The sequence below is a fragment of the Suillus subaureus genome, assembly GCF_016647635.1.
Source record: "Suillus subaureus strain MN1 chromosome Unknown BJ212scaffold_7, whole genome shotgun sequence".
In the NCBI taxonomy this organism is placed as follows: domain Eukaryota; kingdom Fungi; phylum Basidiomycota; class Agaricomycetes; order Boletales; family Suillaceae; genus Suillus; species Suillus subaureus.
The window spans coordinates 722,515-748,096 of NW_024538563.1; the positions used below are offsets into that span (position 1 = coordinate 722,515).

At 47.3% G+C, this 25,582-nt stretch overlaps 8 protein-coding genes across 8 annotated transcripts; 3 read left to right on the top strand and 5 right to left on the bottom strand.

The window, feature by feature from the left end:
- Positions 1-10,379: 10,379 nt before the first annotated feature.
- Positions 10,380-12,045, bottom strand: BJ212DRAFT_1265710 (general substrate transporter; the record flags this gene model as incomplete). Its single annotated transcript, XM_041330510.1, has 3 exons — positions 10,380-11,479; positions 11,536-11,831; positions 11,891-12,045. 3 exons carry the CDS (start codon positions 12,043-12,045, stop codon positions 10,380-10,382), a joined length of 1,551 nt encoding a protein of 516 aa, XP_041196066.1.
- Positions 12,046-12,819: 774 nt separating this feature from the next.
- Positions 12,820-14,248, top strand: BJ212DRAFT_1336797 (Alpha/Beta hydrolase protein). The gene is made up of 8 exons (XM_041334953.1): positions 12,820-12,921; positions 12,984-13,089; positions 13,143-13,215; positions 13,265-13,389; positions 13,439-13,643; positions 13,694-13,875; positions 13,929-14,011; positions 14,073-14,248. Exons 1-8 carry the CDS (start codon positions 12,849-12,851, stop codon positions 14,087-14,089), a joined length of 864 nt encoding a protein of 287 aa, XP_041196067.1. The 5' UTR covers positions 12,820-12,848; the 3' UTR covers positions 14,090-14,248.
- Positions 14,249-14,303: 55 nt separating this feature from the next.
- Positions 14,304-15,444, bottom strand: BJ212DRAFT_1297462 (aquaporin-like protein; the record flags this gene model as incomplete). Its single annotated transcript, XM_041332606.1, has 6 exons — positions 14,304-14,457; positions 14,506-14,567; positions 14,621-14,714; positions 14,762-14,796; positions 14,850-14,976; positions 15,038-15,444. The coding sequence occupies 6 exons, from the start codon at positions 15,442-15,444 to the stop codon at positions 14,304-14,306; spliced, it is 879 nt and encodes a 292-aa protein (XP_041196068.1).
- Positions 15,445-16,662: 1,218 nt separating this feature from the next.
- Positions 16,663-17,178, bottom strand: BJ212DRAFT_1297463 (uncharacterized protein; the record flags this gene model as incomplete). The annotated part of the gene is made up of 3 exons (XM_041332607.1): positions 16,663-16,823; positions 16,889-16,955; positions 17,023-17,178. The coding sequence occupies 3 exons, from the start codon at positions 17,176-17,178 to the stop codon at positions 16,663-16,665; spliced, it is 384 nt and encodes a 127-aa protein (XP_041196069.1).
- A 1,186-nt stretch (positions 17,179-18,364) lies between these two features.
- BJ212DRAFT_1265881 (terpene synthase) lies at positions 18,365-19,515 on the top strand (the record flags this gene model as incomplete). The annotated part of the gene is made up of 3 exons (XM_041330522.1): positions 18,365-18,777; positions 18,835-19,123; positions 19,180-19,515. 3 exons carry the CDS (start codon positions 18,365-18,367, stop codon positions 19,513-19,515), a joined length of 1,038 nt encoding a protein of 345 aa, XP_041196070.1.
- A 390-nt stretch (positions 19,516-19,905) lies between these two features.
- Positions 19,906-20,582, bottom strand: BJ212DRAFT_1265730 (ankyrin repeat-containing domain protein; the record flags this gene model as incomplete). Its single annotated transcript, XM_041330513.1, has 6 exons — positions 19,906-20,007; positions 20,062-20,147; positions 20,201-20,307; positions 20,361-20,395; positions 20,448-20,480; positions 20,541-20,582. Coding segments are annotated over 6 exons (405 nt in total), but the record flags the coding sequence as incomplete, so codon positions are not given.
- On the bottom strand, positions 20,572-20,914 carry BJ212DRAFT_1265718 (ankyrin repeat-containing domain protein; the record flags this gene model as incomplete). Its single annotated transcript, XM_041330511.1, has 2 exons — positions 20,572-20,714; positions 20,770-20,914. 2 exons carry the CDS (start codon positions 20,912-20,914, stop codon positions 20,572-20,574), a joined length of 288 nt encoding a protein of 95 aa, XP_041196072.1.
- Positions 20,915-22,982: 2,068 nt separating this feature from the next.
- Positions 22,983-24,175, top strand: BJ212DRAFT_972333 (uncharacterized protein). The gene is made up of 4 exons (XM_041344482.1): positions 22,983-23,483; positions 23,547-23,655; positions 23,710-23,827; positions 23,877-24,175. The coding sequence occupies exons 1-4, from the start codon at positions 23,245-23,247 to the stop codon at positions 24,017-24,019; spliced, it is 609 nt and encodes a 202-aa protein (XP_041196073.1). The 5' UTR covers positions 22,983-23,244; the 3' UTR covers positions 24,020-24,175.
- Positions 24,176-25,582: the final 1,407 nt, after the last annotated feature.

Here is a 25,582-nt window from a genome sequence, read left to right on the forward strand (position 1 = left end):
AAACTTCTTATCTTCGAAATCTCATGTCCCCATGATATCTAAAACCATCGATTATATTCGCTCTCATTCTCATTATCATCCTGTGTTGATTCATTCCGCATATCATCGGTTGCCCACAAGTCGTCTCCTTCATTGGTCGCCCACATAGGAGACATTACAGTGCCCTCTAATGTTCCTACAAGATGCATCCCCAAGCTCCTCGCTCTCCACCTTCATATTCACATCTGCATCCAGAATTACAATTGCCCTCTCTGATCACCAAATTCAGAATCGTTGCTCTTAAGGCCTGGTCAGCGGTTACTGTATTATGATCACGATAGCAAGATTCAAGGCAAGATTCTCGCCTGCCCACGTCACTTAGCTCTCCTTCTTTGTGTTCAAAGAGACGCTAATTCAGGAGAAGGTGAGAATCATCATGCTGCGGAACACTTGAGCTACTTTTACTTTCCATTCGTTTGGTCCAGATGACTGATAAGCCATCGTTCTGAAGAAAGGGTTTTCAGCAAGGCCATGACATTACCAGTCATCTGATCTTGTACAATTGCTCTCGCCTCTCCTCATGTTTCTTTAGACAGATGATTCCCAAGTATTTCGCGGGCTCGTAGATTTTCTGGTTTACCAACTGTCTGGGCTCCATTATCTTTCGAGTGGCCGTCGATTATCTGCTGACATGACGGATATATGTATGTACGTATCTCGTTCGGTGCTTTACTCTGACGGTCGTGCTGAGCAGGGTGGGCTCCAATTGATCTTGCAAGTACGCAACCCGACACGTAATTTGCAGTCGTATGCGTGCAACGCTACGATGGCACGACTCTGATAATGTAGGTATGAATCAAATTTCAGAATATCGTGGTCGATGTCTCATTAATAGTTTGATAGGTGTACTCGAGGCCTTCTGAATTGAAGCACCCATTCTCTAATCTCTACTCCCCGCTTAGCACACCTCATCTTCTTGCCATGCTCATTCGTGATAGAGGCATATAGGCAAGCCATGAGTCTGCGTGATTCATTCATTTTCTCCGTGACCCAGGTGGATACAAATGCATCTCAGAGTAATGAACTATCAGCCATCTGGGCTTCACACTTCGCGGTCACTTCCTCATCATCTGTGTTCAGACAGCAGAACTCCGAAAACACGCAGAATCAGCTGTCTAGCCGATTTATATTGATTCTCGTTATATAATGGCTTTGTCTACATAAACAGTCTTTAAAACGCCATAACTAAAATAAATACTACAACGGATCCCATGCAGAACACTAGGCAAGCATTTCCCTACACAGTACTGCTAGTTGGTACATATACACACTCCTGGAAGACAATCGGATTCATGCTAGTTTCTGCGTCGGAGTCGGCCACGAGCTTGGCGTGGTATTTTCGGACGCTAAGGATGAGTCGTGGTCCCAGCACACACATTTGCACGACCAATAAAATTTGAATAGCACCAGTGAGTATCAGAGTTCCCATAGAATTTGAATTCTACATAAATGATGAGCAATGACTACAAGCAGATGTCAGCGACAGGCCAGCGCACCGAGATCTCTGAAGAGAGATTGCCAACTAACTCAATGCAAGAGACACAAACAAAGCTAGCACGTGCAGATCTTGAGCGGAGTCAGATAACCACATTCGCATTACAAGCTCACCTCGCAAAATAAAGCACGTGAGATTTTATCAGCACTCTGAAACAGTCCCCAATGATCGATCCTGTCGATGGGCCGAGTCGTCGCAGCTCACGGAAGTGTTTTGCAGCAATCCAGACTGAAAGACACAGTGCAAGGACCTCCCAAACAGTGGTGAACATCCAAGCCATTGAGGTCAGAAGCTCGGCATCCCCCTCATATTCATAATTGCACATATGTGTATTAGAGAGTATCAGCTCTTCTGGTGTTCGTCAAATGAGCTGCGTTCTTCATGTCAACAAATAAAGCTTACCCCCTACGGAATGCTTGAGTACTATTGCTGCGATTACTCCACAGGCGATGTTGACAGCCAGGAAGATGATGACAAGGAAGGTAAGCATGATTCTGGATCTCTGATACATAGCATGCAACCGAGCAATCATGATGACTTGCATCGTGTTTCAGTCGGGTCAATATCACTGAAGTGTTGCAGTTGGGTAACTCACCGCCCAACATGGCAGCCACGACCACATTTTGCCCGTTCCTTGCGTAATTTATAATAGTACCTGAAATACCCAATTAATGATCACCCTCGTACTACCAATATCATACGCTCCGACTCACACCTATCGAGTCATTACGTTGGGCCAAGTTCAATGGTCAGAATTTCACTCACCCCTATATGAGTGTGTTTAGTGGATGGGAACGAGATGGTTGCGAAATACTCACCGCATCTGTCAGCAAGACCAATGGCATATATACTGTGTGCCGCCGGTCAGAAGAATCAAAACACAGGGCATATGAGACATACGCAGAGTGTTTAAACTGATAATGAGAGATGAGCTATTAGTACACCACCAACTTGTCAGCCTCAAAAACATACACGGAAAATGGTATTCCAATATAGCGTATCTAGAACATTTTGAAGTCAGTACAACTTGCTAACCACGCTATAGTATAACATGAGGTACGAACTACTAGGTACAGCACAGTAATGAGAGACCAGCGTTGCCTCTGTCGCATGATCATTGTCTTCACCATTTATTCTTCCGATATGGGGCTCTGTCACTCACCCAGATCAGTTCGATCTATGGCACCATTCTTAGCAAGTTAGCCACTCCGGCAATCAGCACCGACGTACCTCTTGTCCGAGTGTTAGGACTGGAAATATCATGAGAATATCGACGGTTTTCGAATACTGCCTTGCTCACCCCAATCGTATACGACCACGACGCCGGCGGCAACTGCGGAACCCCAAGTCAATGTTAGATCGAGACATCACCAACTGATACGACGAACCCGACCAATAGCTTAAAAACATATTCAAATTGATTACCGGCCACCAACTAGGATCATTTGAGACTACGGTCATATTCGAGGGATGAGTGTGAGCGAGTGCCAGGGAGATCAAGTTGGGAGTCACAACCATCTAGTGTTCGTGCTAGATATACCACCTTTTGAATTTTAGCACTTGTATCGCCAAAATCGGCGTGACATTTGATTCTCCCTTGATTGGTTGAAGTAAGCATTGCGGTGCAAAATCGAGCAAAAAGTGGAAGTCCTAGATTGAATCAAAGTCACGGAAGGTCTACATCAAGCTTAGTAAGCATATGTCCTTGGTCGCTCCCAAGTTCATGCACATGCCTCAATTATTATATCTTGGATTGTGCTGTTCTACCACCCGTCTCTATTCCGCAACTCCATTTCCGATTAGTCTCCCTTAGTCAGACTGTTTCTGATTTGATAGCGATCTGCACCTGATTCCCTGGACGCCGCCCGCGCCTTCATCTCGTAAATATCAACTTACTACCATCGCCATCACACTCGGACCAACTCTCTTCCCGTCTGGACGTAATTACTCCCTGTGCAAATGAGTTTGCTTAGGACACAGGGCTCATGGTGTCGTCTTCAACTACTACATTTTGCGTTCATCATTTCATTTCTTGTTGCGAGACTGCTTTGCCTCATCAACACTACAGCATCTTCCATGAACTTTCCTTTAGGATATACTCCGACTCCCCGCGACCCAGCACCGCCCATTCTCCTCATACGGACAGCTTAGATGAGTAATATAGTGATGACCGGTTGACCAAGAAGCAGACTCATTCAAGTTGGCTTAGGGCTTTCACTCACCTGCGTCACGAATCATTGTCATTAATTCAATGCTACTCCCCTCTAGCTCCTCGCACCCCATCCGTTATTTCCTTCACACTTACAATCATGAGTCCCCCATTCTCCCGAGTCAAGTCCAGATGGCAGATGTCACGGTGGTTGTGTCTAGTGTTATCAACAATCCGGGCTTCTACTCGTCACGGTCACTTCTCCTCCTTCCTTCGTTGTACTCAGATAGATGATAGATCTCGAATGGATTTGATGATTGTGAAATCCTTGCTGCTGTCGGCCATCTGAGCCCAGACACGCTGCTTTTACTTTCCTGCTTCACCGAACTCTGGCATTGTGTCCCACATGTTCGGCCCAGATGGATGATGGCGCAGCTTTTTGTGCTCAGATAACTGGTGTCTTAGTGATAGTTTGTTAGGTGCACTTTACTCCCCATTCAGCACATCATATATCCTTGCCATGCGCATCCGTGATAGATGCAAATACTCGAGCCGCAAGTTTTTTGAAATAGTGGTCAGGATAGGTTGGTTCAATCAGATCATCGGTGCCCTGCTTCTACCGTTCATGCACAATTCGGAACTTCTTTCCTGGGGTCCAGATGGATGATGATGGTGGACAGACATTCTCGGCGATCTGACATATTATCAGCCATGTGGGGTTTTACGACACCTTACTTCATATTTTGCTTTGCTCAGACACATGATAGAACCAGTGCGGTTTGATCAAAGTACGTATGCCAAAATATCGTGGCCTTACTGATACTTTCCTAGGTGCGCTTGATACAATCTAACTTAAAGACCTGGTTTTCTTCAATTCTACTCTCCACTCAGCACTTCTCGTCTCCTTGTCACACGCATTCATTCGTGACAGGATAAAGGCTTATACTCACCTCGTAAGTCTATTTTTGAACCGTCATGCTCGATGTCGTCGAATCATGCTTGAATCAGCTGATATCGTGCCAGTATATGCAGTAGCACCCACAACGTGAACAGGACTGGATATCCGGTACTCTGATATGACGCCTGATCACAATAATCCCTACCAACAGTTGCCGAGGACATTGACAGCCGACTTTCACCCTTCACGCACGATTCATTACTACTTCCTGCTGCTAAGGTGGATGATATGGGGTTGGGCATGCGTCCGGCCCGCTCTGCTCTCATCCACGACCCTCAAACATTCAGCAGGAAAGGTTCGATCGACCCACAGGCGCCATCGATAGTAAACAGCGTAGAGAAGGGTCAGTCAGTGAAGAGTCCACTCAGCAACTACCTAGTGGCTTCTCAGGCACGCCTTGAGCCAACCATGTAGGTTCAAAGTCGAACCCTGTCGTATCGCGTCGTTGAGAACTCATTCGATTTAGATAAACTCGAGTCAGAAGCCAGCCACAAAAACATGAAGTGGTATCAAAATCAGGGATCTGATTCTTGGTACATTCGACACCTCTCGACGAGTACGCTAGCTGCCTACCCCTCCCTTCAAATTTGTGTCGTTGTCGAACATTTTTATGCAAACAATATGTTCATCTCGTGTTGTGCCGCAAGGTGCGCACAATCTGACGATCAACCAATTGTGCATCACTGGAATGGTATCATCTTTGACACATTGTGAAAACATTCAACTAGTCTAATCGAAGCCTTATCTAGCCTATCTGATCATCCCACTCTTCTAACTCATCGTGCGTCCATTTAGTACAGAGTCAGACTTTGTCCGCCATCCGGCCATAATCGAACATCCAAGTTTCGTATCTCAGCCTTCCCTCCAGAAAAGACAACTTCGTGTCATCGATACCTGAAATCATCAATTCATCATAATTGCTCCTCGTGACCATCCTGCATTGATTCGTTCCGCATACAGGTCACACACAAGTTGTTTTCCTTATTGGTCATGCCAACCTCGAATGCATCCCTATTTTCCCGTAATCTCTGATCAAGATTTCGTGCTCCTGACATCCATTCGAGGTTACAAGTATACTCGGTTTACCCCTCTGAAATGAACAGACACCTCTGGTGCACAGCGGTCTAACGAAAAACTCTTCCTCAAATGAGCACCTAAGTGAATTCAGAGCAAGGTCGTTTGTCTTCGATACTAAGACATGAGAAAGATACTACTGGAACGAACGTGTCTGTTTCTCTCCATCTGGAAAGGGGAACCACGAGTCCGCGCGATTCATTCCCTCCATGGCCCAGATGGATGAAAACGCATTCGAGACTATTGAGCTATCAGCCATCTGGGCTTCATATTTAGCGGACATCCGTGTGCTCAGACAGCGGAACTCCACCAACACGTAGAATCAGCTGTCCTAGAATCAAGGACTGGGTTGTTGCTAGACGTTCCAGTATTTTTAGCTTGCCACTGGGTGCAAATGTGGGCAGGGCGATTCGCTGACTTCCAGTGGTGATACACAAAAAACGGGTTCGTCTACATAAACCTCGTATTGAATATATTTTGAAACAACACAACTCAAATAAATACTATGACGGATCCTCGACCGAATTTCTCCTGCATGCAGAACATTCGGCAAGCATTTCCCTACACAGTACTGCTAGTTGGGACATATACACGCTCCTGGAGGACAATCGAACTTATACTAGTTTCTGTGCGGGATCCGGCCACAAGTTTTGCGTGATATTCTCGAACGCTAAGGACGAGGCGTGGTCCCAGCACAAACATCTGCACGCCCGATAAAATTTGAGAAGCACCATCTGGTATCTGAGCTCCAATAGAATTTGAATTCTACAGAAATGATGAGCAGTGGCTACAAGCAGATGTCATCGACAGGCCGGCGCACCATGAGCTTTGGAGAGAGAGAGACAAGCTGGAGGCAAGAGACACAAAGAAAGCTAGGACATGTGGAACTTTAGCAGAAAAAGATAAGCACATTCGCATTACAAGCTCACCTTGCGAAATAAAGCACGTGGGATTTTATCAGTACTCTGAAACAGTCTCCTATGGCCGATCCTGTCGATGTCGATGGGCCGAACCGTCGCAGGTCACGGAAGTGTTTCGCAGCAATCCAGACTGAAAGGCACAGTGCGAGGACCTCCCAGACAGTATTGAGCGTCCAAATCATTGAAATCAGAAGCTGGACATCCCCCTCATATTCAAAGTCGCACATATACATTCCAGAGAGTAGCAGCTCCTCTGGTGTTCGCCCAATGAGCTGTGTTCTTCAAGTCAACAAGTAAAGCTTACCCCCTACAGAATGCTCGAGTACTATTACTATGATTACTCCACAGGCGATGTTTACAACCAAGAATATGATAACGATGAAGATAAGCATGATACTAGATCTTTGATACATGGCATGCAAGCGAGCAACCATGATGACTTGCATCGTATCTCAGTCGAGTCAATATCACCTAAGGGATTGCAGCTCACCACCCAGCATGGCAGGTATGACCACATTTGTCACATTTGATGTGTAGTCCAAAATACTGCCTGAAACACCCAGTTAGTGATCGCCTCGTACTAGGATAAAACACTCCGACTCACATCTGTGTAGTCATTATGTTGAGCTAAGTTCAACAGTCAGGATTTCACCTACCCCTACAAATGAATGTATCCGTTGAATGGGAATGAGATGGTTGCGGAACACTTACTGTATCTGTCAGCGAGACCATTGTCGTATATGCTGTGTGCCGCTTGTCAGAAGAACCGAACGCAGCAATGCATGAGACATACGCAGAACGCTGATACTAATAACGAGAGATGGGCTATTAGTACAACACCGACTTGTTGGCCCAGAAACATACACAGAATATGGTATTACAATATAGCGCATCTAGAACATTTTGGAGTCAGCAACCACGCTATAGTATAACACGAGGTACGAACAACGAGATACAGTATAGTCATGAGAGACCAGCGTTGCCTCTGCCCAAGATTCACTGCATTCTATTGCGTTTCTTCTGATATAAGACTCTATCACTCACCCAGATCAGTTCAATCTGTGACACCATTCTTACTAGTAACGAGTTGGGTGCCCCGGCAATAGCACCGACGTACCTCTTGTCCGAGTGTAAGCACTGGAAATATGATGAGAATATCAGCGGTTTTCGAACACTGTCCTGCTCACTCCAATCGTATACGACCACGACGCCGGCGGCAACTGCGGAACCGCAAGTTAATGTTAGATCGAGACATCCCCAACCGATACGACGAACCCGACCAATAACTTAGAAACACATTCGAACCAATTACTGGCCACCAACTTGGATCATTTGAGACTACGGTCATATTTGAGGGATGGATGTGGGTGAGTGGGGGATCTTGGGGGTGTATAACGATTTAGTGTTCGTGCTAGATATACCACCGTTCAGCGCTTGTATCGCCAACATCGACATGATGGTGATGAATATTTACGCCCATCTCAAGACCCTTGATTGGTTGAAAGAAGTATTGCGATGCGGAATTAAGCAAAAGTGTGCGGTGCCTGGTCACCACTCTGCCTGGCGCCACCATTCGGTCCAATTTCCAAAGCCGAGGCGAAAACTCACGGTGGTACTGAATTTCTAGCAGTAAGTACATACTAGTTTGCAAATCAAAATCTACTTCAATTCAATCCAGGACTTCTGGCATTTCTTGCTTGACTTCGCAGTCCAATGCATACTTCAACCAACCAATTTCAAGGACCTTGAGATGGGCATAAATATTCATCACCATCACGCCGATGTTGGCAATACACTTGTAGTGCTGAACGGTGATATAGGTATCTATCACAGGCGCGCGTCACTTAGGCACCACCAATCATTGTGAGCCCATGCACGTGGTACTTGGGTAACAGTACCCATTTAGTTCAAGGTACTGCAGCTGCCCTGAATTTTTACATTTTGGACTTTGTACGCCACTCGAGCGAAATCGAACACTCTTGCTTCTCACATATTCAACCCATTCCTCCATGAAAGACTCGGACAGCTTCCCGCCACCGCTACGATCATTCTCCTCCTTCACCTGGGTCACTGCTCTACACCCATTCGTGCTCCTCCACAGGCACATAACACTATCTGTTAACGTTAGGGCCTGATATAGGAGAGGGTTCCCGAGGGGAACCCATGGGTGGCGTGCGGGTCGGGTGCTACAACTTACAGGTTGGTATGGGTGCTACTATCCACGGGTAAATAATGCTCAACGCATTCTTTGAGATCCAGAACATTTGCTAACCGGTATCCTATAGCATTATACCTGCACATTTATTATTTGTGCGTTTAAATTGTGATCCACAACTGCGTTCACTGCTGCGTTCCGTGTTTGCGTAAACTCGGGCTCCCGTGATGCATATTCTTTGGTGCTATCCACCTACTGTTGGATGCTCAATTAAAGTGAGTGATGCAGTGCTTTAACGATGACATCTGTTCTAATGTGATCGGTACCGTGACCAGTGATTAGCACTACACAACTGGAATCAACCTTCCAGTGTAAATGACTTGACCACAACGCTCACGGAACGTGAATGCTTCATCTTTGCAGAAGTTCCATGTTCGAGCGGCCTCGAATGGTATATTCCACATCCCTTGTCGAACTACGATGCCTGCACGGGATACATGCGTCCACTGGGCAGTATAACTCAAAGCCAGTTTCAAGCCAACGGTTCGAGAGAAGGGTCAGGCTGAGATGAAGGAGACGAAGTTTATGTTCTACTACGTGAGTTCGAGGCATGAGAACGAACATAGAAGGAGGTCTGTGTGGCGTCCAAGTTTTTCATGACTCGTCTTTCTTGCTTCGTACCACGACTCGCAGGGTCAATTCTGCTCGACTACACTCTCGTTTCGTCGCACACTCCCACTGCACCCTTTAGCAGACTCGAAATGCATCTCGCTCCAATAAGTACGGTCTTTTTAGAGCAGTTAAAAATAAGTTTCCGCTCGATGCATTTCTCTCAACGGCAGAACGACGTCCAATTCGTTCCGTGCACTTAAGCTGCTGTGGCCCACCCGCTCATCACGGCTCATTCTCGGACTCTTTCTGCTAGGTTCGAGTCGATGCTTCGAGCTAAATAACCCTGCGGGGTTTTTCCCCAAATAGCTTCATTCATGTGCAATCGCGATATACAAATCAAATCATTGTTGGATCTATAATGCATTTGAATTTTCTTTCTGTCTGAAAAACTAACAGCAACGCATAGATTATGGCTATTAAGCAAAAGGATTTTGCCGTGAGTACGACCCCACTGATACTGACGATGATTAGAAATGCAATGAGCAATACTATGCTAACTGAACTCATGACGTTATACGCGGGATAGAATCTCTCTGTCGAGTCAAATCGTCCGTGGAGCATGGATCTAACGCATATCCAAAGAACAAGAAGCCTCTGGGGCTGCACTATCAATACTGGAACAAAAGACAGCCAGGAAAGGAGGGAGATGTTGAATAATAATAGAACAACATCGCATCGTTCACCAGAGAGTTCTGTGCAACATTCGAGAAAACGAGGCAAGATACCACAAGGGCATCAGTCTTGGTACAAACATCCAACCTCTTGCGAGCCAAAGCACGAGCGATAAACGTCGGAACAGATGCGGGCAAACACTATAAGCTGGCATGATAACATTCCTCGTTGTACTGAAACCACGGGATGTAAAACCTTTCCGGGACTCGGACGTACACGCTTTAAGGAAACCAAATCTGTAACAATCAAATTTGGAAGTTAGAGACTTCGATACACTCTTCATCTCCCTTTCGGGAACTGTCACTCGAATCCCGGATATCTGCCCCCCTAATATCCTCCACAGGCGTCGCTCGCTTGCCCCCAAGGAACATGCGTCCACCAGGCGCATCCTCCAAAGACCTCACTATCACATCCTTCTCGAACAAGTACTTGATGTCCTCCAACGCATACCCCTTCGTCTCAGGCAGGAAGAAATACGTCCACGCTGCCATGATAATGCAGCACAAGCCAAAGAGCAGGAATGTCCCGTACGTGATCTTCTCCAGCATCACCGGCGTCAGGCGTGATATCGTGAATGAGAACAACCAGTTGATGCTGACCGCGACGGTAAGTGCGGCTGCGCGGACATGATTTGGGGCAACTTCACTAGCCACGACCCACGGCAGAGGTCCCCAGCCGATACAGTAAAATACTGCGTAGAGGTAGACGGCGATGATTGACACGTAACTCGCAGGCACAATAGTACTCTGCGGGTGGATGGCGCCGAAACCTCCGATCCAGAGCATGGTCAAACCTTGCCCCACAGCGCCTACGAAGAGGCACAACTTGCGACCCCAACTTTCCACAGCAAATGCCAGGGTAAGACCGACTGCAACGACTTTCACGAGACCGTATATTCCTGTTGCAAATAGGCCAGATGCTGTACCGGTGATACCAAGCGCAGCAAAGATCTGCGGGCTGAAGTAGTTAACGGCGTTTGTACCGGTCCATTGCTGGAAGAAGGTGAGGATGGAGGGGATCAAGCAGCGAAGCGCAATTTGACGTGACTCTCCCATCATGCGGAATTGAGTGACCAAAGATGTTCGCTGCTTGCCGATGAGGTCCGCTTTGATCTCGTCGAGTGTAAGAAGAACGGCTTTGTCATCGACTGACGTTCGAACAACATATGCGAGCGTCCTTGCGGCTTCGTCGTAGCGCTCCCGCTCGACCAACCAACGGGGAGATTCTGGCTGTGGAATCATGAGGAGGATGAAGAGGACACCTGGGACAAGCTGGATTATGAAAGGCATACGCCATTGCATGTCGCTATATGGGATGTTGATAGAAGCGCTGTAGTTCACCCAGACTGCGAGAAGTATTTCATTAATCCAAGGTTACTTCATCTATAAACTGGATACGTACAGCTCAGCATCATGCCGATATTGTCAGAGAACTGGACAAGGCCGGTACACCTCCCCCTAATGTGTTTGGGCATACACTCTGATATGTATGAGGGAGCCAGAGCGGATACCATGCCCACCCCAATGCCAGCAAAGATGCGGCTAAAGTACAGCACTCGAAGAGCGACAGCCTGGCTGCTTCCGAGGCCAGCGATGGATTGAATCATGCTTCCGATGGTATATATAACGCCCGAAGCAATCAGAGACCGTTTCCGCCCAAAGCGACTGGATGCCCAACTAGTCAATAGCGCACCGAAGCTGTAAATTTCAAGACAATAGCATGAGCATCGAAGCATTCTATATTCTCAATGACATACATGCATCCGGCCTGCATAACCGACACGATATTTCCATTGAAATTGGCCTGAGCGGATGCGGACAGCTTATCAATACCAAAGTATTGCTGGAAAGAACTAAGGGTTAAAATGCCACCCATGAGTCCGGTGTCCCAACCGAAGAAGATAGAGCCCATAGATGCAGACAGGGCGAGGGTGTATGCATTGCGATAACGGGAAACATCTGCCAGTGCATCTTGAAAACCATGGCGGAAAGATAGGGCGGGCAGAAGCAGTGGGCGCTCCCGCCTTTATAGTGCCGCGTAACCCCATGTGGGGCCTAGTAGTCATTAATGTCCGAATATGAATTCATCGATCACCTGGTCGACCCCTGGTGTTCATATTTACCGCAAAGCTATAATAAACATGAACTCGGGACGAAATTGAAATATAACGATGTGAGAAATGTCACAGGGTCTCTCCGGATGCCTGTGCCGAGAGAGCGAGCTTAGCCAAGGAGTGACAGTCCTCCCCTTCGTAGTGCCTGCCAGAGGTTGTCTCATGACTCTGACATGCAGGAGTCACAGGACCAGCATACTCGCCGACCTGATACCGTGACAAGGAGTCCAATTATTTCAATGTGCTTTTCCTGTCCCTTGAAATATTGTCATCGTTGGAGGACATCGGGAGGGTGTTCAACGTTCAACGTTCGGAGCTGAAGACCAACGCAGGTGCCAATCGATGTCGACTGCCATGGCTCAGCTGCTACAGGAGACCACGACGCTGAGGTGGATGAAGATGCGCATGTGCTTGCTCGAGCCTTGCGGGGGCAGTCTTTCAAAGCTATAGTAGACACTTGATGTAAACAGCCAACTGTTGGAATCTGTAGAACGGTAACTGTCTCAGGCTGGTTCTAGCCGGCAAATTGACCGGCAATCAAAATGACTGAATGAAGCGAAGTTCTGGATTCTTGCTCAACATCTTGGACCATTGGCATCAGATGGTCTTCAAATCTTCTCTACATAGAGCCTCGACACTCTTTTCAACCAAGCTTCCACAGGTTCTACGAAACAGTATGACACCACTTCTCGTTGCGCTATTGCAATACTCCACAGTCTAGCTTAACGCTTCACAGGATGCCTGTCTACTGCCGTGTCACCCATCGAGCTGGCCCACGACGAACACATACCTGCAGATGGAAATCGGTCCCATAGACCACTCCTCATCCTACACGGGCTCTTGTGAGTTTCTTTCTCTGCTGTTCACTTCCATCACGTGGTCATGAAGCGGACAGTGGTTCGAAGCGCAACTGGCAGTCTCTCTCCAAGGCGTTCATGCGCGACCTCAGCAGACCCGTATATACACTCGTCAGTGAGGGTCCCACTCTGCGCTATATCATGACTGACCTGAGACCAGGATTTGCGAAACCACGGATCTTCACCGCATGTTAGACCGATGACATATTCTCACATGGCAGCGGACGTCCTTAGTTTTTGTCAGAAGTACTCATTGCGTGATGTATCACTTATGGGACATTCTATGTGTGCTCTTTTAACAGTCTACCGTGTTCAATTACTCATTCTATGTAAGGGGTGGCAAGGTTGCAATGGCCCTCGCATTGCATCCCGAACTACCTTCTGACTTACTCGCAGACCTTATAGTGTCTGACATTGCTCCCGTCAGAGCCAAAGTCTCGCAGGATACCGTACAACACGTACGTGCTATGGAAATAATACAGGCGGGCAACATCTCCACAAGGAAGGAAGCGGACGAAATAATATCTGAGCATGAGCAGGTACCTTTGGCCGAACTCGCAACTTTCCGCATGCTTATGATGTCCTCTAGGATCCTAGTGTCAGATCATTTCTGCTTACGAATCTAGAGATTAAAAAAGCGACACCCGTGAAATTCAAGATCCCTGTCGACATTTTGAAAGAAGGTCGAGCGGAGATCGAATCATTCCCTTACGCGCCTGGAGAACGATCCTGGGACGGTCGTACCTTGATTATCAAGGGAAAGAAGAGCAAGTGCGTGTCATCTATGCATAAAAATCTACACCAGGGTCTGACTGCGTTGACAGATACATCAATCGTCACAATATCCCTTTAATCGATCAATTTTTCCCACAGAATCAGTTGAAAGAGCTTGACACCGGTCACTGGGGTAAGTACAACTATCCTCATTCATCGCGAATGTCCTAGATTAAGCTTTTTGTTTTGTCCAGTGCATGCTGAGTTGTAAGTTATCCTCGAGCACTACTCTGTCTCTTATTAACGCCCTTCGAATTCGAGACCACATGAATACAGGAAGCTCGTCGTAAATTTTATCACACAATAGACATGTTTCGAATTACAATCTACCAATAGAAGACACCGTTTACGCCTGCTTGCGCAAGTTACAACTGTGCTGCCGATTGGCTTACATGCTCTAGTTTGAGCCAAGTTGAAGGTTGACTCTAGACTTCGCTTGGCCCGCTTCCCTCGCTCCTTCCTGCACTATTTCTATCAGACAAAGGCTTCTTCGTACTACTCGGTGCCACGGCAAGCGGATCTGGCGAGTCCTTCTCATGCGTGGACGCCTGTGCAGGATTCAGATCTTGATAATGCATCCTGCAACGGGAGTCAGTAGATTTGAGCAAGCACGAAGATTTTACTTACCATTTCAACATGGCATAGAAAGCAGATGCCAGCAGAGAGCCGAGGAAGGGTCCGACCCAGTACTACAAGGAGGCAAAGTTCAGGTGCACGCCCGTGAATAGTATTTTTTGCTTACCACCCATTGGCTAGGGTAAGGAAACCCAGTGACGACAGCAGGCCCGAATGCACGTGCCGTATTCATAGCCGCGCCCGTATAAAAGACGGCCCATCTGTGCGGTTTTAACCATATTGTCATATGGCAAGGAACACAATTTACAGTTGTCCAACGAACAGCGTCAGGCCAATGCCTACCTGATGCACAATGTTCAGCGTTATTCACAATGAGATAAGCTAACCATGCATACCGGTGCAAATGGAGTAACCTGGGATTTTTCAGCGGCAAGCATCAATACGGCTAACACCAGCGCCGCTGTGAGGAACATTTCGATGAAAACGCCTTGAGCTGAATTGATTCCCTTTTGGAGGAACGTGCTATCGCAAGGGGTAGACTTTGTTAGGATCGACAAAATCGACATTCACAACGGCCACTTACTTGACAGCCAACGGTCCAGGGGTCAGCGCAAGCAACAACGCCGACGCGGCAATGCTTCCGACCAGCTGTGCGATGCAGAACAACACGAACCTTACGGGATTTACCACTCCCACGAGAAACAGTGCGAGTGTGATGTTGGGGTTGAAGAGGCCACCGGTGATCCTGTAGAACAACCAAGCGGAAACCAGAAGGCTGAAACCCATGGATGTCGCAATGTACATCACATGTCCGATGGTGGTGCCACTGGACTGAGCCTCGCCATTGGCTGCCTGGATACCACCGAGCCCTAGAAGTAGAAAGAACGTTGTCCCGACGAACTCGAGTGCGGCAGCCTTGCAGTCCAACTTGAATGTGCTGAACATCCCGGGGGTAGAGTAACGAGACGGTGCCCTGGCTTCTGAAGACATGGTTTGTTGCGGCGAAGAGGAGCAGTTCGCTTCACTAGTACTTATACCCCGCCCGATGTGCGTGACATCACTATGATAGTACTCAAGACTTGCTCAAGACATTTCATTTCAGACTGATCGATCGGTGGCAGTGCTCCGTCTCTCATTGAACCTACATCGATTCGTCCTTTGTCTGTCATGTGCCTTCTGAAAAACCGGCGGCTCTTTGTGTTTGTTCTGCCGGTAATGATGAAAATTTTGGCTGCGCCCAAAACGATAGTATGGTCCTTGAGAACAGAATCTCCGGTTACAAGGAGACACAGAATTAAAAAGGTGATCAGACTCACAGAAAACCATCGAAACTTTAAATTAAGTGCACCGTGCTATCTCACATCAAAAGCGGGCACCATGATACACCTGTTCTTCGTGACCAACCTTCATTATGAGACGGCAGTGTGCGGCCAAACCTTGGCGCCGCACAGGATAGTAGGGAAGTGTTGGAGGGATGGCTGGTGAAGGCATGGATCAATTGGTACCTTTGGGCGGCTTTCACTGGCAGTGTTACTCTTGTGATTCGAGCAATCATTTGACAACCTTCATCGACCAGCGATTTCCAAACTAGCCCCCGTAAATTACAAAAGAAACCACCATTTGGGGGCTGAGAAGGTCGCAACCTTGTACTTTGCATTTGCTACGCCAACACACAGCCTTACGATCAATTCGGGGCTAAGCCCTCCCTGATATCAGGCCGAGAATTTGCACATCCGCGCGGATGCTGGGAGTGGGCCACCAACCAGGGCCAGGGGTGCTCGCACAAAATCTGAGTAACGGTCGTCAGCAAGGAAAATAGAATTTACATGCTGTGAGTCGAACTGATCTTGAATCTTAACTTCAGGGTAGATGCCATGTTTCCAATGCTCCTGTGCAATGGGGAGTAGCTTACGTAACTTCAGGCGTTCGAGAAGTGGTCAGATTGACGCGATATGTGATATGAATGGGTACCCAAGTAGTATCTGTACTGCCGCCTCCAAAGCATACCTAGCAGGTCAGAATGTGACCATGTTTTCTTCGCGTGCGCAGACGATCTGAGCTGGCAAAATTGCAAATCGATATGAGTGGTTAGTCTGCATGTGCTGATTGAATCATGAAACGAATGCTATGAACACCATCATCAACGGAACAGAACCACGCGGTGACCGATAAAACGAAGTCGATGACTGAAATTGTGCCATATCCCCATCACTGGACGCCACTTCCACTCCTTCGAATACCCGGCAGCGCTACGCCGGTGGCTAGAAGCGGTGTCGACAACATAGATGCACTTGGTGTGGTCACATCCCCGCTAATGATATCCTGTATAGCAGCTTCCAGTGCGTCCACTCTATTCGACATTTGCATCACTGTGAGATGGTTAAGTTCGTGGGTTCACGAAAGGTCACAAGAGGTCGCAGATTCGCAAACGCACTGTGATCAAGAATCTGAGACGACATGGCGTCAAATTGGGTATCTAGTTGTTCAAGTAGCGTTTCGACCTGTAAGCATTGTTAGTCGTCACTTGCCAGTTGGGAGGCTGCAGGAGCAAGAACTCGGAAAACGCACGAAAGCTGTTAGCTCATGGGGGCTAGATATTTCACCAGGGTTGGTGAGAATGGCCTGCTTTGTGGGAGTCTTTGAGCCCGAAGCAGATGGTTGTGGTGAAGCTCTTGCTGGCGTTGATGCAGGAGTAACATTTAGCGGAAGAGCGGTCGACGGCATTTGACAGGTACTGTGGATCTGTTCAATGGCACTCAAGTACAGGACCAGCGACGCGGCCTAGCGCGGCGCCGCTGTGGTGGAGGGCTGTAAAAGTATTACGTAACAACCCCCAACATCGTTCGACTCCGCGCGGCACCTTAACATCAACTGGTCGATTATATATTGATTCTTCACGATCTATTCCCGCTCGAGTGCAACATTACCTGGCGTTGGTTTCTTTACGGGGCGTTTGGTGAATGGCTCTATCAGTTTATCAGTGATGGGGTCACTAGGTGCTGTCGGCATTTTCTCGTCAAACAATTCTATTGCTAGAAAATTTGTCCAGATACATGTCACCGCAGATGTCGGACCACGATCCGTCCCCAGCGGCTTATTTCAACACACTAGTCTTTGATGCGAATGAAAGTAAAGCTCAGGAGTGCAGCTAATTTTTGCTGATCATGATTCATAACTAGTGCTTGGCCGGGGTATTGAATTCACCGAATCCAATACATCTTCATGGAACGTGAAGAAATCATGAAACATGGAGAAATCATGCTTCGCCATGGACCGAAACTCTCGGACCTTTTCTGCAGCCCCTTGCTTGTGGTGTGTGGTGCGACTTACAAGTGCGTTTGCCCCGTCTAAGAATTGAGTTGATCCGAGCTACTCAACAATCCAGACACATCGTACGTCGAGACAATATATCACGATCCAAGATGGGTTCTGGCGATGTCATTCTGCCACTTCCGATCGCACACGGTTCCGGAACCAAGTCTTCGGTCTTTCTCGAACCCCAGTGTCGTTGGCCTGTAGAGCTTGTTAGGTATTACTGACACGAACTTATCAAGGAACCAAATCAGCTGGCGCATCATGTTTGTGTTCCGATTCGGATTATGGAAGACCATGGGTATCATGGGCATGCTATTATGTGGGGTCCTGATGCGGCGCGTACGTAGCATCTTTAAGTACCTGTTTTATATTTGAGTCATTTCATTTTGCCTTCACGCATAGGCTGCCGCTATGACAGCTGTGCAATACCGCGTTTTCTTGAAGTTCCGGCCTGAACTGTGATCCTCTCCAAAGCTTCCACCACTATAAATACCCAAAATGTTTCCGAGAAATCTGTCTCTTCACTCGCGTCTCCCCTCGTTCCGTCCTGCCTATCACTCATCTTGACATTTTCGATACGAGTGTGGCGAGTTCCATGGCCACTGCTGCAACATATACCAGCACTTGTTCTCACTTTGAGACTGCAACGTTTATTTTACCTGACCTTGTCAACGATTGTCACTATCCCCTGCGACTGAACCCTGACTGTTATCCAGTGTCTCGTGCTTCTGAGCAATGGCTTCTTCACGGAGCGCATCTTGCAGAGCCTAGAGCAACAAATTTTATAGGATTGCACGCAGGTGAACTCACTGCGGCTTGCTATCCCGATGCAGATGCTTTCCATCTTCGAGTCTGCTCGGATTTCATGAACTGGCTGTTTAATATGGATGACTGGCTGGATGAGTTTGATGTCGACAGTACGTGGGGAATGCGTGAATGCTGCATGTCTGCGTTCCGCGATCCGATCAACTCCCAGACGGAAAAACTCAGTGGAAAGATGTGCAAATCGTACGTCAGTTTACTCTATTACCAATTTTCACTGTAGATTAACAATTTAGATAATAGGTACTTCAGCCGCTTTATGCAGACCGGAGGGCCCGGCTGCACTGAGCGATTTATCCACACAATGGACCTGTTCTTCATTGCTGTGGCTAAGCAGGCGGACGATCGTGCCAAGGGGCATATCCCTGATCTTGAATCTTATATCACCATCAGGCGAGACACAAGTGGCTGCAAGCCTTGCTTTGCCCTCATCGAATATGCAGCTCTGATTGACCTCCCCGATAAAGTAATGTCGCATCCAGTTATTATGGCCATGGAGGAAGCAACAAACGACCTTGTCACTTGGTCCAACGTAATGCTCCATTATGTCGTCGAATGCTGGAGTACTGCTAACATTATTGCTGATAGGATATCTTCTCTTACAACGTGGAGCAATCTCGCCGTGACACACATAACATGATTGTCGTGCTCATGCGCGAACAAGGTCTGAACCTGCAAGGTGCTGTTGACTACGTTGGCCGGTTGTGCAAGGGTTCCATCCAGCGCTTTGAAGACAACCGTGATATCCTCCCATCGTGGGGAGAAGAACTTGACAGGCAGGTGGCTATCTACATCGAAGGGCTGCAGAACTGGATTGTTGGTTCGTTGCACTGGTCCTTCGATTCCACCCGTTATTTCGGGAAGAACGGGCATACCATCAAACAAGACCGAATCATCAAGTTACTTCCCAAAAGGCCCTTGTAGAGTTGACTCCTATTCCGTCTGATTCTTTGGGTGAGATCGTTTTGACCTCTTTCACTGCACATTTCTAACTGCGGTTTATCGTAGAATGCTAGATCGCCTATTTCTTACCATAAAACTGGATATTCCACTTCGGATCTATAAAATCTTGAACATCCTGCCTACCTTGCTTAAAATATTTTCGACCTTCGTACTTCTATGTGTTTTGCTAATTTTCATGCAGCGCTTTGTGGTTTGATATGTTTTGTACGGCTTTGTACTGCTACTCATGTATAACCAGTATGTGTAAGATAGTCTGATATCCTTGTGCAAATAGAAGTTGTTGTGGATATAACCTGACGACGGGTACTGGTACCACCGTTCTTCTACTATTTCTACTTTCCCGTCTACTAATCAGGGGTCGCCGCAGTGATCGATTACATGTTGCTTCGCCCTTCTCTGCTCGGTGCCTCCGACACCATCAACATTCTCAGGGGTTACTTCATCTAAGTTAGTCTAAGGCACCATCAATAACACAACACCTCGCGAAGTCAGACTCGAATGACGCACCCTCCCACGGTCAGCACCTGCTTCAATTAACATTACTGCAGCCTGGGCATGAGCTGACTCCATAGCGAGATGAAGGGGTGTATTGCCTAAGAATAGCGTCTTGATCTAATCTACTCAATAAACGCGACGGTAAACCCACCTATCCGATCGCCCGTGTTCAGCCGTATTTTGGCAGTTGTTGAACCTTCAGGAGGGTTGAGCAGGAGGGCAATGAATCCCGTAGATCCTGTCGTCGCCGCTCGATGCCTAAGAGAGCTCGAGTGAACAAGTTGATGACATGCAAGCGTTGACGATCTCACAAGGGCGTTTGGTTCGCCTTATCTTTGACGTTTATCTGGTTGTCGTTCATTTGATAACTGCAAAGTACCCTCGAGGAATTCACATACGTCTGCCCCCCTTTCAATCAGGAACCTTCCGATCTGTCGATGTAGACGCCAGCTATTAGCATATCCACATTCATAATACCAAGGCCCACGTACATCAATGCGGGACTTTGATGCCGCGTAGTGTCTAAACAGAGTATGTCAGACCAGTAGAGATAATCCCCAGCGGGAACATTACTAACAGAGGAGTAATTCCCTTGTCATTCTTTCTGTTTACGTCAGCCCCAGCGCCCACTAGCTCTCGAACGACATCTTCATGGCCTGCGCTTACTGGGCTCGAAGAGTATGAGTTTATATTATGCTTCACATATTCAACAAGTCATACCAGCTATGTGCAAGGCTGTCCATCCACCCTCATCCACGTTGTCGATTACATCTGAGTTCTTCGCAATGAGATAGCACACGATTTCGGTCGAGCCGCTCGATGCGGCCCAATGCAGTGGCGTCCGACCATCCTGGGGCACACGCATCAGGCATTCAAAATCATAAGAATGAAGTTTATTAAAGCTTGCTGGCTCACGTCATCGACAGCATCCACAAGCTTTGGGTTCTCTTCTGTCAGCGCGCGAACAAGGGCAGGTTGATCTAGAAGATGGGAAGTCAGATCGTCAGACGTGAGTAGGGAGGCACTGCGGAAACGCACTTTTTTGGGCGGCAGCATGGATGGATAAAGACATCTTGTGGTGGTGAAACGGAACCAATGGAGCTTTGATATGATTACGCGGCTCACTGAGCTAACTCCTAACCCTATGCTATGGTCACGAGGATATATCTGGCACGCCTACTTATCAGATTGTGTTCGCCAACGCCTGATCATGACATGAAAGAAGTCGAGTATTCCTTTGTAGTACTGACGACTCAACGTGAGTCCGAGAGGCAGGGCTACGCGTGTATAAGTACGGATCTCAGCATCGCATATTACTAGTTGCGTAGGCGACGTACTACGTCACTACGTCTCCCATGCATATATAATCAAGGGAAAAGGACAGCGCTCGGAACTACAAGCTAAAGATCCTTGTCGTTCATACACGATCAACCCAACAGACCGCTCCAGGATTCCATAGGGAGCTTGAATACACATTAATGTGCAAAACGAGTGACTTCGTCTGTGCAGTGTATCCGTCTTTGTCGGTGACAAATATTGACGTCTCCTCCTGTGCTTGGAAGCAGAGTTTTTTTTTACAGATCGAGAATGCTTTGACCTGTTCAAGGCATTCAGACGTTGACGAATGCATAGTTTGGTCATACGTCCCCTATGGTCTGTGAAGCCGATGGCATTGGCAGACAGGCCGGAGATTGCCAGTACTGAGAATCAGATGGGCAGTCGTGAACGAGTCGAGGTTGGACGCGTCACAAAAGCAAAAATTCAGAGCGGTACTTTTGTATCGCTCTCCTAGGATTTCCGCTTTGTGGCCTGTCCACGTTGCTCACGTTGCTTTCAATACCAACAAGGAGGAGGAAGAATGAACGTGAAGACCCGCGTCATTGCGCTGATGGATGGATTTCAATTCCGTTGAAAACACGGCAGACGAGGGTCTCAAGACCAAGTGGAAGAAAGCTTTCGGGAGTTGCAATATGGGCTGCCTTGAGCCATGGATGACAAATTCGCAATGTTGCAGCCGCTTTGATTTACCCAGTTCGAAGTATTTTGGATTGGCATGGGCGCGATGATTGCTGAGGGTTACCCTTTTACCAGTGCGAATCTTCTGGAAGACTATCGATCCCGTCGAGTGGGCACACGTTGCAATTCTGCAAGCAATTAAATTTTGAACCTCGAGTGATACCCGCGTCGCTGGATACCCTCAAGTTCCAGCCCATTCCCAATCTTCAATCGAACTACCTGGTTGGATCTTGATGCCAAGAACTGCTTGCGACGATTCTGTTACTATTGCTGGAAGTCCTTGCTGATTACACCTCGTGGTTCTGGCGTCATTAATGCGACTGCACGAGTGCTCCGATTTGCGTCCTTTGGGGGATGATCGTGATCGATTACTTCCTCCGAAGTCCGTAGTAGCCTGGTACGACTAACAACAAAGAAAATGAATGGCGAAGGGTGGTTTGACGTACGAGGTAGGTTCCAAAGCAGCTTCTGGATATGTTGACATCACAGGGACGATGAAGTTACCTTCTAACGAATCCAGAGACTCAACTGTTTGTCGCAAGGTGAAGTTTTGAAGCCTGAGGGATTAGACCTATTCTGAAACGAGAACAGCTGGGGAATCATTAATCAGAAATGCTCACCCATAAATCAGGTATTTATTACTCCCATCATCAACTACGAGACGGTGACGTGCTGCCTTCGTCACAGAAAACGTCTCGCTAATGCGAATAACATTATTGTAGCGCAACTTTGTAAACCGGCGGTAGTGTGGAATCCATTGGTTTGTCTTTCTTTGCGATAACATCCGAGTTGAGCGTTCTAGACTATTCAGAGTCCCGTTGATGCTTTTTGACAATTGTCCTGATGATCAAGCAAGGATATCGAAACGAGTCTACCTCACGAACAGAAAATGCCGTTGCACGGGAACTGTTATTTGCAGACGTTGATTTTACCACGCTTCACATATCGGACCAGCCTGAGCCAGCTGCGCTGCCTTTGCATCTGACTCTTGGACTTCATCTCAAGCGCCAGCTGATGAGTCCTTTGACTTTTGGGTGTGTTCTTGTTCCGTAGTTGCCCCTTGGCCGGGTGGCTGGGTGGAAATCGTCATGGAAGCTACATACCTAATCCCGGTAATGTTGGCACCTTTGGCCATCGTCCTCTCGACCGAGTCATAGTACTTTCGGCAGCAGGAATTCGATGGCCTTCTGGGTTTTTGATATTCTGCACGTGTACTCGGCAGGGAACATTGATATTCATGGACGACACGCTCCGTTGAAGGCCAAGGCCAAGGCCACTGGCAACTGGCTCATATTCATGGTTTTATTTACCGACCAACGAAAATTTCACCGTCCAGGCGCTGGCACCTCGCCAGCCCACGAGGCTGGAATCCCCACCAGCTGGAATTCGGACAGCTGGAACGATGGCCCTCCTGGCAGGTTCGTTCAGAACATTTATATATGCCATTATGCTTCATAATTATTCACCGCTCCCTCAGATAGTCTAGTCTGCAAGTGTAACCATCACAATCGTCACTTCATTAAAATCATGTCGGCGCACTTTCAATACTACCTGGGCAACGGAGTACCTGCCCCTTCTGCGTCAGAACCTGTAAGCCGCTGATCTTCTGACATGACAATATTGGGACTAAAACGACGCTTGCAGGGACATTCTCTCGATGAGATGTTCCTGTGTATGTGGTATTGTGGACAGGGATTGCACTGTGACGCCTTGATTCGCGGCTGTGACCTCTCTACTCACCTGCGTGAGACTCATGGAATTCGTGGGTCAGACAAAACTCGCGTTTGGTGCCAGTGGAAATCTTGTAATAGGGAGTTCAACAAAGAGAGTCTTTCGAGGCACGTTGAAGAAGTTCACTTGGGGGTTGTGTACAAGTGCAACTGCGGAGCTACATTCTCGCGCAAAGATACTCTCAACAAACACAAGAGAACATGTTCTGGTCAGCATTAAATAGGGAGTGGGATCCCATGCTATTTATCTTCTATGCTATACTTCAGTTAGAGTTTCTGCTGTCTATGTTATTTATGATCCGATGTACTTACTAGTTTCCTCTGTTATTACCCCGGTGGTAATATATTTAGTTTGAGTACGAAACCCCATTCTGAATACCATATTGGTAGCAGTTGATCAATTTTGCAAGCTACACATGATGTCTACCCTCAAATCACGTAAACTGAGTCAAGACTGTCGTCCGCTTAACTGTTACGCCAAAAGGCAGTGATACTGAAAGCTTGTGCTTTCAGTTACTAAGTATTCATCATGCAGATTATGGGAACTCTAGTAAGCCAGCGTGTTTACGACGGCTCCCCTTAATATTGTAAGCTCTATTGTGTAATCGTATCCAACAGCGCCGAACACCCCTATGATAACAATACCATAACATGATTGTCATTCTAAGTGGCAATGGCATGAAAACCTGAACAGTACGGCATCAATTCTTTCGTGAGATGCCCATGTCCATGTCTCTATAGATACAAATCACAGAAAGGAAGTGAAAGAGGATGTAATTTGATCATTAGAGCACTGGATAAACTGAAATACATAGAATGGTTGCATTTGCGTAACGAACCTCGAGATCAAGCTCAAGTTCAGGACGTCAGTGATGCTTTGAAACGGCTCATTCAAGCCTTACGATACAAACCTCACCAGATATTACTGGAAGATGATACCAATATACTGACAGACTCACAGAATCCTGGCGGTTATGATCACCTCCCCGAGGATTCAGACCAAACAGCTTTGAAACCACCAATGTATAATGGTAAAGCCAGCGTTATTTGAAATAGTATCAACAAATCCAAATGCCTCCTGAACACATTATTGGACCCGGATACAAATACTCATAACATCCAGCTTTAACGAAGTCTGGCTAGCGCAGGATGGTGACAACCTTGTGAGCCTATGTTCAACTGTTGCTTCAACACTGGTTTGGGAATGAAGGGGTCCGCATCCAATGAGGTAGTCACTTGATGAATGTGATATCATTGGTGGAGACTACAAGCTCAATAGAATTGCTAACATTAATACCATTGGGCGGCCACGAATGAGCTCGCAATTCTTGCACATCCCTAGCAAAGTCGACTGAGAGTGAGTCTGAGTGATGCTACTCTGCTGACATGGCATTGCAAGGCGTGCACCAAGGACCGTGACGGTGGATGAATAAGGATGAGTGCCCATCGACGACCGGTGTCGAGCTGAGGATGGATTTGTCGCTTGTTCTCTTTCAAAAGTTCTTGGCTGGCTCTTAGCAAGAGATCCGGAGTTGCAACACGCGTTGGATTTCGCAGATCAGACCACAATTGATGATGACAAATTTCCTTTCAATTTCCGGCGTTCATCATGATAGTGTGTATGATACCCTCGGAGCAGTAAGTAGTGGCGCATCAAGTCTATAGAGCCCTTTGGATATTTTTGGAGTGTACACGAATGCGGCTGACAGTAACTCTTTTTGCTAGTAATTTTTGGAAGATCATCGACCCTTTGACGAAAACTGTAACCCTGGCAGTAATGATTAGTA